Source organism: Marmota marmota, unplaced genomic scaffold (genome assembly GCF_001458135.2).
Source record: "Marmota marmota marmota unplaced genomic scaffold, marMar, whole genome shotgun sequence".
Taxonomy (NCBI): Eukaryota; Metazoa; Chordata; class Mammalia; order Rodentia; family Sciuridae; genus Marmota; species Marmota marmota.
In genome coordinates, this window is record NW_025999899.1 from 264,134 (window position 1) to 277,162 (window position 13,029).

Below are 13,029 nucleotides of genomic sequence, written 5' to 3' on the forward strand. Positions count from 1 at the left end.
GCCCCCAAACAGGCAGCTCAGGGAAGAGAGAACAGCAGGCTCTGTGTCCTGAAGAAGCGATGCACAGGGAAGCAGCGGGCGGATCTGGGTTTTATAGGGTTTAGCCAAGCCAGATGTTGGGAGGAGTTACTTTTGGTGGGCCATTTTAGGGCCAGGTATTAGGAGGAGTTTAGGGTGGGGCAGGAGCACAGGTAGGTAACCATATACTTCAATGTCCATGTCACCTTTCAATATATATCCCTGGTAGCTCTAGGATTATTTTTGAAGGGGACATGTTTTTCTTTTCCTCTTCTCCCTCTATCCCCCCACTAACCTGGGGACTGGAGATATCTGTGCTCCACAGGAAGGAGATGTCTGCCAGAGTTTCTAGGAAGAGAATATCTCCCAAATTAAACAAGGGAATCCTAACACACTATCAGGGTACCCTGGGATCCCCTGTCAGGGCACACCTGGAATGTAAGCTTTGAAGCTTCTTTAAAAGCCCTCTGTTTTCACTGATGGGCAGAATCACAGCTGTCAGGAGCTGCCCTGGATGCAGACACCTTTAAGTCTTGATGCACAGGGTTCTGAACAATTATTGGATTCAGTCTGGCACAGTAGTGCCAGATCCTTACCCCAGCTTGGATAACAAGGTGTGGCTCCAGGAGTGGGCATCACCCACTGAAGATGAGTTACACTCACCTGTTCATTTGTAATTCTACCCCTTTGCTCTTTTGGAGATAGAATGTTCCATGGAAACTCCCCTTGTGTTTCCCCTATATAAGAATAAAGAATTCCAGTGGCTGTCTCTTTCCACAGACCTGTAAGTTTGGAGGGCTGTCCCTGGATTTTGAAAAAAGTACTTCTGTGGGTATTTATTCTTCCTTTGTCATTTTCTTTGTTGATTGGAATAGTAAGATTTGTGAACCCAGCATAGGTCACCAGCTGGGGAGATGGTGATACACAGACTCTGAGACAAGAGTCCCTGTGTTTCTCCTTTGCTAGCAAAGCCATAAAATAATCTTTTTTCTCAAAACTGTGTCTGCATTATTAAATTGCCATGAATTGGCATCAGGGACAAGGACCAATCTTTGGGTTACATTATTAGTTTCATTTGTGACAACTGGAGGAAAAAGGAGGTGGAACAGCATAAGGTGGAGTTGTTGAGAGACCTGCTTGCTTCTGGCCAAGTCCTCACTTACTTTCTCATTTCCACAGGGCTCAGCTCACTGAGCCTTCACTGATGGCCAGGTCATTCTTGCTTGCTCCTGGACCCCAGCCTGGCTGGCCCATTCCGTGCCTCCCTGGAATAAACTGCTTGGAGTCCACCCCAACCCTCCCTGTTCAGAGTATGCTCTAAACAGCTGCAGAGTGTGAGGGCCTCCTGAGCTTGGTGTTCTGTGACCCTGTTTGGAGCCCTCACTCCCCACTTATTTTTGTCACAGGTACTGAGCTACTAACTTGCCCAGGAAATACAGTGGTTAACAAGGTACATGTGCTCTCAAAAAACCGAACATTCCATGGGTGAAAAAGGCAATTTTAAAGAAGCAAGGGCTTATTACAATTGGTGGTTAACACATTTTAATGTATTCATTTATTATTGATTTATGCTCAATATTTGAAATTATTGAAGCCAGGGCTTCACACAGGCTCTGTAAGTGCTCTACAGCACTATTGAACTACTACACCCCCATCGAATTTTGTTTAATTTTGAGGCAAAGTCTCACTAAATTGCCAAGACTGGCATTCAACTGATGATCTTCATACCACAGCCTCCCAAGTAACTGGGATGCAGTGTGCACCACCATGCCTAGTTTATTAGCACGTTTTCATTTCAGCCATTCTTTCTGGCTCTTACTTGCAGAATTCTAGTAATGTCACTGAAAACCTTCCTGAAACATTCTTCCAAATCCCACATTAAATATTTCTTCAGAGATCTGTCTCTTTCTTTCAGTCTTTGGGATGACGTACTCTTCTCTTGCTTTGAAGAAAAATTTCAGAACACCTATAATGTTTTCAAACATTATTCACATTATTTCATCCATACAGAGTTGCATAAAAATAATTTAATGAATACTTGTGATCCACCCCACACACAATTTTTTTCTCTCTTGTTTTCAAAAGAAGTAACTTCTTGGGCTGGGGACATGGCTCAGTGGGAGGGGGCTTGCCAAGTATGCAAAAGACCCTGTATTTAAGGACTTTTGTCTTCAAAGAAGTACCATGTTGCCAGGTGCACTGGTGTATGCCTTTAATTCCTGCAACTTGGGAGGGAGGCAGAGGCAGGAGGATTGCAAGTTTGAAACCAGCCTTGGCAACTTGGTGAGATGCTAAGCAACTTAGTAAGACCCTGTCACAAAATAAAAAATGGTCTGAGGATGTGTCTTGGTAGTTAAATAGCCCTAGGTTCAATGCCCAGCTCAGAAGACGAAGAAGAAGAAGAAGAAGAAGAAGAAGAAGAAGAAGAAGAGGAGGAGGAGGAGGAGGAGGAGGAGGAGGANCTTCTGATTATTTGCTGTTTTTTTTGCCTCATGGCATGTTTTTTTACTGCTTTCATTCATACATTTCTCAATTTGGGCACTCTTATAACTGACAGTTTGGTCCCTATCCCCAATGTCAATTAATACCAATTTAATAATGAGGACACAGTTTTGAGAAAAAGGAAAAATAAGGTTTACTGCTTTGCTAGCAGAGGAGAAATACAGGGGCTCCTGTCCCAAAGATTGTGACTCTCCCGATTAAGAGGAAAGGGGGCTTTTAAAGGAACTTCAAGGGTTACATTCCAGATGTGCTTTGGTAAGGGGACCCAGGGCCCAGGATGGCATATTAGGATTCACTTGCTAATTTGGGAGATATTCACTTCCCAGATCCTTAGCAGGCATCTCCCTCTTGTAGTGGATGTGTTCAAGCACAGTTAACTAGAAGAAGAAAAGATAACACTGTCTCCCCAATTTTGTTAGGGAGGGGGAGAGGGAAGAAGAGAGAAAATAATAAGCCTTTGGGGCTGGGGATATGGCTCAGTTGGTAGAGTGCTTGACTTGCATGCACAAGGCCCTGGGTTCAATCCCAGGACTACCAAAAAAATAATAATAAGTCTTAGAGCAATAAGGGCTATATTCAAATGGGGAAGGGACCACTGTTAAATTTTCCCCACTGTCAATTTCTACCTTCTATTTCTATGGAAAAGTGGGCAGTGACATATCCAAGTTACTTCATGCTGAGGGTAATGTTGGGGGGAAGTGACCCAAAGTCCTTGTTTTTTGTCAGATGGTGCATGGACAACAGCAGTCCAAAGGTCCATGTTGCAGTTGACAAGTGACTAGACAAGGTTTATGCTAGGACAACAATAAACAATAGAGCAAAGCATTACTTTTTTGGTAAACAATTAATATGAAAATAATTTGTTTTTCAGCCAGTGTCTGGAATGCAGAACAAGCTTGTGTCTCTAGAAGTCCTTTGTGATAGTTAAATATTAGACACTCAGTGAGAGTTAAGATGTTAAGTTACATTTTTAAAAAATGGTTTTCTTTTTAAATGTCCATGTAGGACTGTGCTCAGGCTATCCTCTCTGGCCAGGTGTTTACGACCAAGTTGGTCAAAACTGAACTTGTTCCTATCTAGTCTGAAGAGTCAGCCGAGAATCCTCAGAGATGACTCCTGGGGACACGTGTGAAGCCTCCTGGCTCCTTTAGGTTTCCTCTATCAGTGGTGCCATGTGCCAGGATGGGTCAGATCAGGGTCTTGATGATCACACATGTGACTTCTTTTGGAAGTTTTAGGCATTTCATTCTCCAGTGACCCTCCTCTTTGCATAATATGTACCACCAGTTGGCTTTCTGTTCTCTTGGGTCCCTTCAATCTTTCTGATTGGCAGATCAGGTGACTCACTAGAATTTCAGAGGGATTCCATCATTCTCTGGGTGCTGGCTGAACTTGGAGGGCAAGGGCCAAATATTGGCTGATTTTTCCTTGGCCCTTTCACTTCCTTGACTTTGGTCTCCAAGTTTCTGATTTTAAACACCCAGCAAGCCAGTTTTATCAGCTTAAAGAGGGAGTAACGGGTTATAACTTTAATATCTGTAATTTTACAGTTACCCTTTCATTTAATTGGGTTAGCATTTGTACTGGAAGTCAGCATTATATATTCTTTGTCCTGTAGGTGATGGCTTATTCTCTCAAATTAACCCAAAATTTTTTTTTCTTTTAGAAGCAGTGCCTCTGCAAAACATTAACGAGCAAACTTTATAAAGTTTAGAAGGAAAATACAAAATGAAATTAACAGAGCAAAAACATATTCAGTTTGTGCAATAGCTATGAACCATGAAAAATGATTTTTATAATCTTGAACCTTTACTTAGTTATATATTATATTCCCTCTTTGAGATCACAGTAATCTTTACAACAAAATCAATCTTTTGAACACAATTTTAAATGAGCTGAAGTCGTCTATTTTGGAGCCATTCTAACATGGAATAAGGTGGGAGACAGAGCCTTATCTCAGGTAAGGGGACTCTTCACAAATAATATAATACATCATAACATCTGAAATATTAATAAAAGAAAAGCTTAGTGATTTTAACCCTTTTATGTGGGAAAGTGCCAAAATGTTTTCATGTTTTACAATGTCCACCTTTAAACAGATCAGGCTCTCATTCTCTTTTAAAAATACATTTAAATTTCTACCCCAGTGTAAAAAGTTAACATAAAATTTCACATACATCTTATTGATAACTGGTCCAGTTACAGAACATTAAATGACATAAATAAATCTCCAATTAAATTTGTTATTGCTTTAAGTTTAAAATTACCATTTTAGACAATTTTACTTTGGGGAACATTAGCTTGGTAAAGCGCTTTTCCAAGCTTTATATTTTAAAACTTCTATACTAGAAGAAATGAGTATACTTAATACACAAAGATGTCCTTTGTATTAATTAGGTTTAATTTTTCACAGTAAAATTCAGAATTCATGGATTATTACAGGTTTGCAGAGTTTAGCAGTACTAGCAAAAAATCAAAAGAATAGCCTTAAATCTCTTATATATTTAGGGAACAGTGTTAATGATCAGAACTAGTTAAAGCAGACAGATACAAGCCAGTGTGGCCTTTTATGCCAGATGCAATATATAAGAGAGCACTTATTGGTCAAACTGTAAGGGACCGGCGAACGACGGAGGAAGAGACCACCAAGAGACCGACTCCTGCAACAGCAAAACGGGGTTTATTAAGGATCCAGCGCGCTGGGGCTCCGTGCTCACTCAAGAAGGGAGAGCGGCCCAGAGCCCCGAGCAGGGGTTGAGCAGTGCTTAAGTACACTTTTTTAGGGAGGGCAGGGACTTTACATACATCACAGTCCCCTTTAACAAGGGGATAGGCAGAGTAGGAGATCTGGAAAAGCTGACTCGATTCATATTTTAAACAACTGGCCAGAAGAGAATGGATTCCCAGAATCCCCATTAATGTCTCTATGTTAAGGGGTTATCCTCTCCCCCTGGGGGCAAGTTATTTCCTCCTAAAAAAATCTTGATTAAAATAACATTGATCATCGATTTTTATCCCAAGAAAGAAATCAGACAGTCTGGCATATTTTTTAAAAACTGTGCCTTAAATCTTTTTCCCTTCCAGTTTGAGCTCAAGGGGTAGGAACACAGGTTATTGTTATTTGACCAGTTTCTATTGTCATCATCATAATGTCATCAACTTTAAGTGAGTTCCCCACTGTCAATTGTACCCAGAGATTCTGTCATTATATGTGTATGTATCTGGGGCATTCTGTCCAATAAAAGTCACATTGCCCATACAAAGATTCTTAGGGACCTCTCTTTGCAGAAATCAGCAGAGCCAAGACATAGGTGCTTGAATTCATGTATTTTAGATTTTGGGGCAATAGGTAGGGCTGCACCCAGAAATGTTCTCTGGCCAAATAGAGACTCCAGTGAGATCTTTAAAAGAGGGAAACTATTTTGTCCCAAGGTTATAATTTTATTTCTTAGTACTGTAACTTACTGCCCCATTCTTTGTGACTGACAGCTTTTATCTTTTACTTCCCATTAAGATAAGCTAGTTAGCTGGGCATAGTGGTGCACACCTGAAATCCTAGTGGCTCAGGAGGCTAACAGGAGGATTGTGAATTTAAAGCCAGCCTCAGCAATTTATGGAGTGCTAAGCAATTCAGTGAGACCCTGTCTCTAATTAAAATACAAAATAGGGCTAGGGAAGGGATGGAGTGGTGACTCAGTAGTAGAGCACCTGCCTGGCATGTGTGAGGCCCTGGGTTCAATCCTCAGCACCTCATATAAATAAATTAATTAATTAAAATAAAAAGACTCATTTACAACTAAAATTTTTTTTTTTATAAAAGTGGGGGCTTGGGATGTGCCTCAGTGGTTGAGTGCCCCTGACTTCATTCCCTGGTACCAAAAACAAACAAACAAACAAAAAAAAAAAAAAACAGAATTTATTTCACCTCCAAATGGTGAACAAAAACAAGAACACAAATATATAAATTTAAAAATGGATTCTTCATGGAAATGCCTTGGATTGTACAGTCATCACTGAGTCAAAGGTTGAGGCCAAATAATGCAATGTTCTAACAAATCAGGCCTCAGTCTCAAGTTTACTCTGAGAAACAGGTAGTAGTCTCTAAAGGAGAGAGAGTCAATAAACAAATATTAGGAATATAAAATGAAGACAGGCATAGTGGCACATGCCTATAATCCCAGACCTTGGGAGTCTGAGGCAGGAGGATCATGAGTTCAAAGCCAGCCTCAGCAACTTAATGAAGCCTTAAGTAACTCAGTAAGACCCAGTCTTAAATAAAATACAAAAAATGGCTGGAGATGATCAGTAGTTAAGTGTTCCTGGTTCAATACCCAGTTAAATATATATATGAAATAAACTGACAACTGAAGCCTGCTGTTATCTTCTTTATTTCGTTCTGGGAGGAACTCTCTCCATGAGACAAAGAAAAATGATGAGACCACTGTACATATTCTTTGAGCTGCCTAGTTTACCAAATACTCCCCTGTCCTAAGGAATCATTACAACCAGCTCAGGAGGCAAGGGGTACCACTCTAGCCTTTACAGAGATGAGGCAATTGTGACTTAGAGACATATAATGGCTTGGTAATATGTTCAAACAGGTAAGGAATCAAAGAAAGACTACAAACACCTGGGTGCAGAAAAAGACGACCCAGACACCAGGCATCTTTCAGTGTGTGAGTAACTCCACCAAGTGCTCCATCAGCACATCCACCCCTACTCCTCACAAGCTGCAGCTGGTGATAAGGGCCTCTCTCCCTTATCATCATGATCCTGCCAATTTCTACCACATCTTTTCTTTGACCTTTACTCATGCTCCAACCTGTTTTCCTCTGCACCCAGGGACCTCAGGCTCACTTTCACTCACTGCCTCACCATGAAACCATGGAACCGTGCCTGCTGTGTGGGACTCTTTCTAACTACTCTTTCCCTAGTCTGCATCGTGGCCAATGCCTTCCTACTGGTTCCTGATGGGAAGACCTGGAGCAGTGACCAACTCAGCTTGCATGTCTTGCTCATGCCTGGCTTCATCGGCGGGGGATTGATGGTGAGGAGTCTAGAGCACAGGCCAGTGACCAGGGGTGTGGGCACAACCATAAGGGGTTCTGAATGGGAAGGGAGGGGAGAGGGAAAAGGACAGAGCTCCAGAGGGGATGGCAAGTGCTTGGTGGGGACAAGGAATGTGCCCCATCCTCCCCTACACACTCAGCACTCTGTAGACATCCCGGAAGGAGCCCCCAAGGACCTGAGATGAATGTCTAGGGAAGGGGAAGGCAGGGAGGGGAGACTCAAGTCTCTAAAAAGCTTCCCTTCTGGGTCAAACATGTCCTACCTGACCCTCCCTTGCCCTTGCAGCTGAACAGATATTGGGGACCCCTCACTACAAGGGTCAAGCAAAAGGAGCAGCTGGTTGTGTGGGAGGTTATCACGGCAGGGTAATAATAAGCAGCAAAAATGTCTGGAGCCAGGCAGTGATGTCACCCATCAGTCACTCTATCTATCAGCTCAGTGCTGTCCTTCCCTCCTCCTCATCCACTGTCTCTCAGCCCACATTCTGGATGCCCACTCTGTGCTGGGTGCTAAGGGTAAACTCAGAAGCAGGTCAGTAAGACAGAGAAGTTGCCCCCAAGGCTTCCTGGACATGAGGACCTGCTAGGAGAAGTGGAGGAAGAGGGGACACAGATTTCCTGGACCTCCTCCTCCTCTCTTTCCCTGTTTAGGAGAAGTTTTAGATGGTCAACCTAGTGTCATATTTGTGTGGGGCAAAGTTGAGAGATCTACCCAGCAGAGTTTCCCTCTTTTCAGGACAGATGACAGAACGTTCTCTAGAAGAGGTCTTACCATGCCCCTATTCCAGGCTACATCTCTATTAGATAAATGAGGATAACTCTCCTTGAACTAGCAACTCCTTCTTGTCTTCTACTCCCCATCTCTTACATAGATTCATGGCTGTTGGATACTATTCCATCTCTCTGACCTCAACTCTCTCTGTGATGAAACACTCCTCCCACACTTACACACTCTCCAGTGTCACATCATGTCCCTTCCTCGGCTTAAATTATCCCCCCACTCCTCCACCCAGTCTAGCTACTCTTCTTCACTGGCAATCTCCAAGGAGGTGCTCCCAATATTCTGACAGGTATCTTCTTCCTCCTCCACAACTTGAGTCACTCTCAGGAAATGCCACATTAAGCCACAGAGACACAAAGTCTCTGCTCCCCTGGAAGCTTGTGTTCCTTTGTGGAGGTAAATATTACGAGGAAGCAAGACTAGAAGCCCCATGAGAGCAAGGACTGCCTGTTTTGTTGGTTGCTGTGTGCCTGGTGCCTAGACTAGTGCCTTCACCTAACAGGAAATAGGTTAATAGTCACCAAATGAATGAAGATGATTTCAGACAGGAGTGGGTATCACCAAAAATAAAAAGAAACAGGCCTGGAGGTAGAGCTCATTGGTAGGGCATGTACCTAGAATTTATGAGATGTTGGGTTTGATCCCCTGTACGAGAGAGAGAGAGAGAGAACAAGCCAGCCAGGCATAGTAACACATGTCTGTAATCCCAGGAACTCAGGAGGCTGAGGCAGGGAGAATCACAAAATTGAGAACAACCTAGGCAATAAATAATTAAAAGGACTCAGATGGGGCTTGGTGAAAAATACCCCGAGTTCAGTTGCCAGTAATGCAAAAAGACAGAGAGACAGAGATAAGAAAATCATGAGTTTGATTGAGATCAACCTGGGAAAATTAGACCATATAATATGGGGAGATGGGGGGAGAAGAAAAAGAGTTCATGCTAAGGATGTAACTCAGTGGCAGAGTGCCCTATGTTATTCGATCTCTGGTATCCTAATAAATAAATAAATAAAGCTATCATAAACAGCATTTAGGGCAAGAAGTTTGGGGATTTTTCTTTTTGTTTTTTGGTTGTGTGTGTGTGTATGTGTGTGTGTGTGTGTTTGCGAGCGCGCGCGCACACACATGCTAGGAATTAAACTCAGGGTCATTTGAATGCTAAGCACATGTCCTGCTACTAAGCTGCATCCCTAGCCCCAGCTCAATGTAGTTTTACAAAGTGAACATACCCATCTACCCAACACCCACTCCAAAACCAATTCATTCGTGCACTTGTAGTCCCAGCTCCTCAGGAAGCAGAGGCAGGAGGATCTTGAGGCTGACACTAGGAGTTCCAGGTTGACCTGGGTGAAATGGAAAAACCCCAATTCATACAACAAATGAACAAAAAACCCACAGATCATATTACCAGAATCCCAGATATCCTATCACCAGGTACTACCCAAAACTCACAAGGTTAACCATTATTCTGTCTTCTAACCCCAGAAACTACTTTGGTCTCTTTAGTATTCTATATAATATGAAATTATACACTATGTGTTCTTTTGTGTCTGGCTTCCGTAGCATAATATTGTATTTGTGAGAACCATCCATGTTATTTTGTGTAGCTCTACTTTTTTAGTTCTTATGCATTCTATCATGTGAATACACTTCAACTTAAACATTCTACTGCTGGTGGACATTTGGATAGTTCCCAGTTTGGGTCTTTTTTGCAAATAATGTTGCTATCATCCTTCCTGTATTTGCCTTAGGTGAACATATGTGATTATTTCCATTGTTGCTCTTAGATAGGAGTAACACTGCTGACTCTTAACATTTGCAAATATTCAGTGCTAATACTGGCAAGTAGTTTTCTGAAGTTTTTTTTTTTAATCCATTAATTCCTATCAGCACAGTGTGAGAGTTCTAGTTGCTCCAAACCCCACTGAATTGAAGTATATCCCTCTGGATCTTGTGTGGAGAATGGATAGTAGGACCTGGTCAGCCATAGATGCACAGAGATGAGACTAATATCATGGAAGGAAGACAGTACCTTCAAATAGCCCAGTGGCCATGGTGATAGAGAAAAGTGAGGAGATTTGAGCTATAAGAGTGTTGCCTCCTGAATTTATGGTGACAGTTCTCTTTTCATGAAGATAGTTAGATGGCAGGGAAGAAGACAAAGAAGTTTACCCCACAAAAGGAAGCTAATAATTTGGCCAAAAGTAAAATTCTCAAGGAGGTGGGTGATTCAAAATTGGTAAATGTGATTTGGGGGTGCAACTTAGTGTTAGAGCACTTGCCTAGCATGGAAAGACCCTGGATTAGATCTCCACCAAAACAACCCACACATACACAAGAAAATCAGAAGGCAATTCTAGGTATTTGTGGATCCTAAATCCTCCCAGTAAGTGACCTCACCAGAGAGGGTAAACAGTGGGGTCAGTATTGACCCTGAATCTGCCCTGACACAGGAGGAGGAAAGGGAGAGTGCTGGTGGAAATTTGGTTCCACTCATCAGGTGCTTCTCTGAGGTTGCTGGGGATGATATAACAGAACTAAAATTCTCAGCCCCTTCCCTGGAAAAGAACAAAATGCTGCCTTTTATGGTGTATGCCAGACAAGACCAAAAGGGAGGGAAGGATCAAAACAGCCGTGGAATTCCAGGGATGGGAGATGAACAAAGAACCTTCCCTGGGCTATGAAAGCAATGTCAAGGCTGGAGGCAAAGTGAGGAGCCTCAAAGGATTAAGAAACCCTCCTCGCAGAAGGCTCTGTGGCTCACATCTGTATTCCCAGTGGCTTAGGAGGCTTAGGTAGGAGGATCACAATTTCAAATCCAGCCTCAGCAACTTTAAAAGGCCCTCATCAACTCATTGAGATCCTGTATCTAAATACAAATGTAATAATGGGCTATTGATATGGCTCAGTGGTTAAGTACTCTTTGGTTCAATACCCAGTACCAAAACAATACAAAAAAAAAAAGAAAATCCTCCCCACCCCTGCCCCCCCACCCTCAATTGAACTCAGCCACATTTTCCCACTGAGCTACAACCCCAGGCCTTTATTTTTTTTATGTTGAGATAAGCTCTCTCTGTGTTGCCATGGCTGCTCTTGAACATGCATCCTCCTGCCTCAATCTTCTGGATCTCTGGGTTCACAGGTGTGCCCCATCCCACCCTGGCAACACCAAGGTTAATCTGGTGGGGGCATGAATGGTGAAGTGTGGGGTGGCATGGGGCAAGAGCTAAGGGGACTGAGTAGAGAGGCTAAGAACATCTTCCTCATGGAACGTGATTAGGAATTGAATGGGAGAAGAAGGAGAAAGGACTGATAGATTCAGGAGCCATTGAAGCAAAAGTCAAGAAGACTTGAGTTTGGCAAGGTGCAAAAGGATTAAAGTTTTCCAGCCTAGGTGACCTTGTGGATGACATTTTTCAACTAAAAGGATGAGGAAATCAAAGGGAGATGAATTTGGGAAGTATTATCAGGTCACTTCTGGTACAGGCTGAATCTGAGCTACAACCAAGACATTTGAGTGAACACATCCTTCTTGCAGTTAGATTTGGTTCTCTAGGCATGTACAGGTAACTATTGGCAGGGGAATAGCTGATTCCCTGGCAGGAGTGATCTTCCTGTGGGAAAAGTCACAGGAAGAAAAAAAGTTCAGGGGCTGGATCTTAGGAAATCCCACACTCCACATCACAGCATTTGTGAGCATACTCGAGCATATCCTAGCTCACCAGACCTCCCAATACCACTACATCTTCCCACTACTGAAGGCATTTATAGCTAAGGAGCATTTACTCTAAAGCAGTCTTGACAGCAGGCCCACCAGTTACAATTAAATCCTAAAAGCAACTCATGACATAGATTTTACAACTATTTCTCTGAGACCCAGAGAAATGAATCAACTCATTTGAGTGTGAAGTAGTGTGGCCCTTGCCTTCACCTCAGGTCCTCCTGATTTCCATTCAGAAAGGCATCTACCATGTGCCAAAATGTATGGGCAATGTTTAATATTGAACCCAACCTTCAAGGAAGCTAAAATATGGACAGAGATAAGTAGGAAAATAAACAATGATAAAGTAAGTTAGAGACCATTCATGCTCCAGGAGAGGTCCAAAAGACTGAGGACATCTTAGGCCACCTCCAGAGGCGGTAAAGACCTTGAGAATCTGGGTTTGTTGCCAGATTCACACTATTACACTGACTCTTGTTTCACAGGTGCTGTGTCCAGGATTCAGAATGGTTCTGGCAGCAGTTGAACATCCCAACTGGGTGAGATCCAAATTAAAAGGAGATTCAGCAGGGCATAGTGCATACCCCTGTAATCCCAGTGACTTTGGAGGTTGAGGCAGGAGCTTCTCAAGTTTGAGGCCAGCCCTGGGCAATTTTGCAGGATCCTCTCTCATTAATAATAAGAAATAAAAAGGCGGGGCTGGGGTTGTGGTTCAGTGATAGAGCACTCACCTAGCATGTTGTGAGGCACTGGGTTCAATCCTCAGCACTACATAGAAATAAATAAATTATATAAAGGTATTGTGTCCATCTATAAGTACAGTTGAAAGAAAGAAAGAAAGAAAGAAAGAAAGAAAGAAAGAAAGAAAGAAAGAAAGAAAGAAAGAAAGAAAGAAAGAAAGAAAGGGGGGAAGGAAGGAAGGTAGGAAGGAAGGAAGG

The 13,029-nt window shown here is 42.6% G+C and overlaps 1 protein-coding gene across 1 annotated transcript in view; it reads left to right on the forward strand.

The window, feature by feature from the left end:
- Positions 1-7,330: 7,330 nt before the first annotated feature.
- LOC125615146 (transmembrane 4 L6 family member 5-like) overlaps positions 7,331-13,029 on the forward strand; it is a 22,286-nt gene continuing 16,587 nt past the window's right edge. The window contains exons 1-2 of the mRNA XM_048798415.1: positions 7,331-7,567; positions 12,577-12,630. Coding sequence (XP_048654372.1) covers positions 7,397-7,567; positions 12,577-12,630 — 225 coding nt within the window. The 5' untranslated portion in view covers positions 7,331-7,396. The remainder of the gene's footprint in view (positions 7,568-12,576; positions 12,631-13,029) is intronic.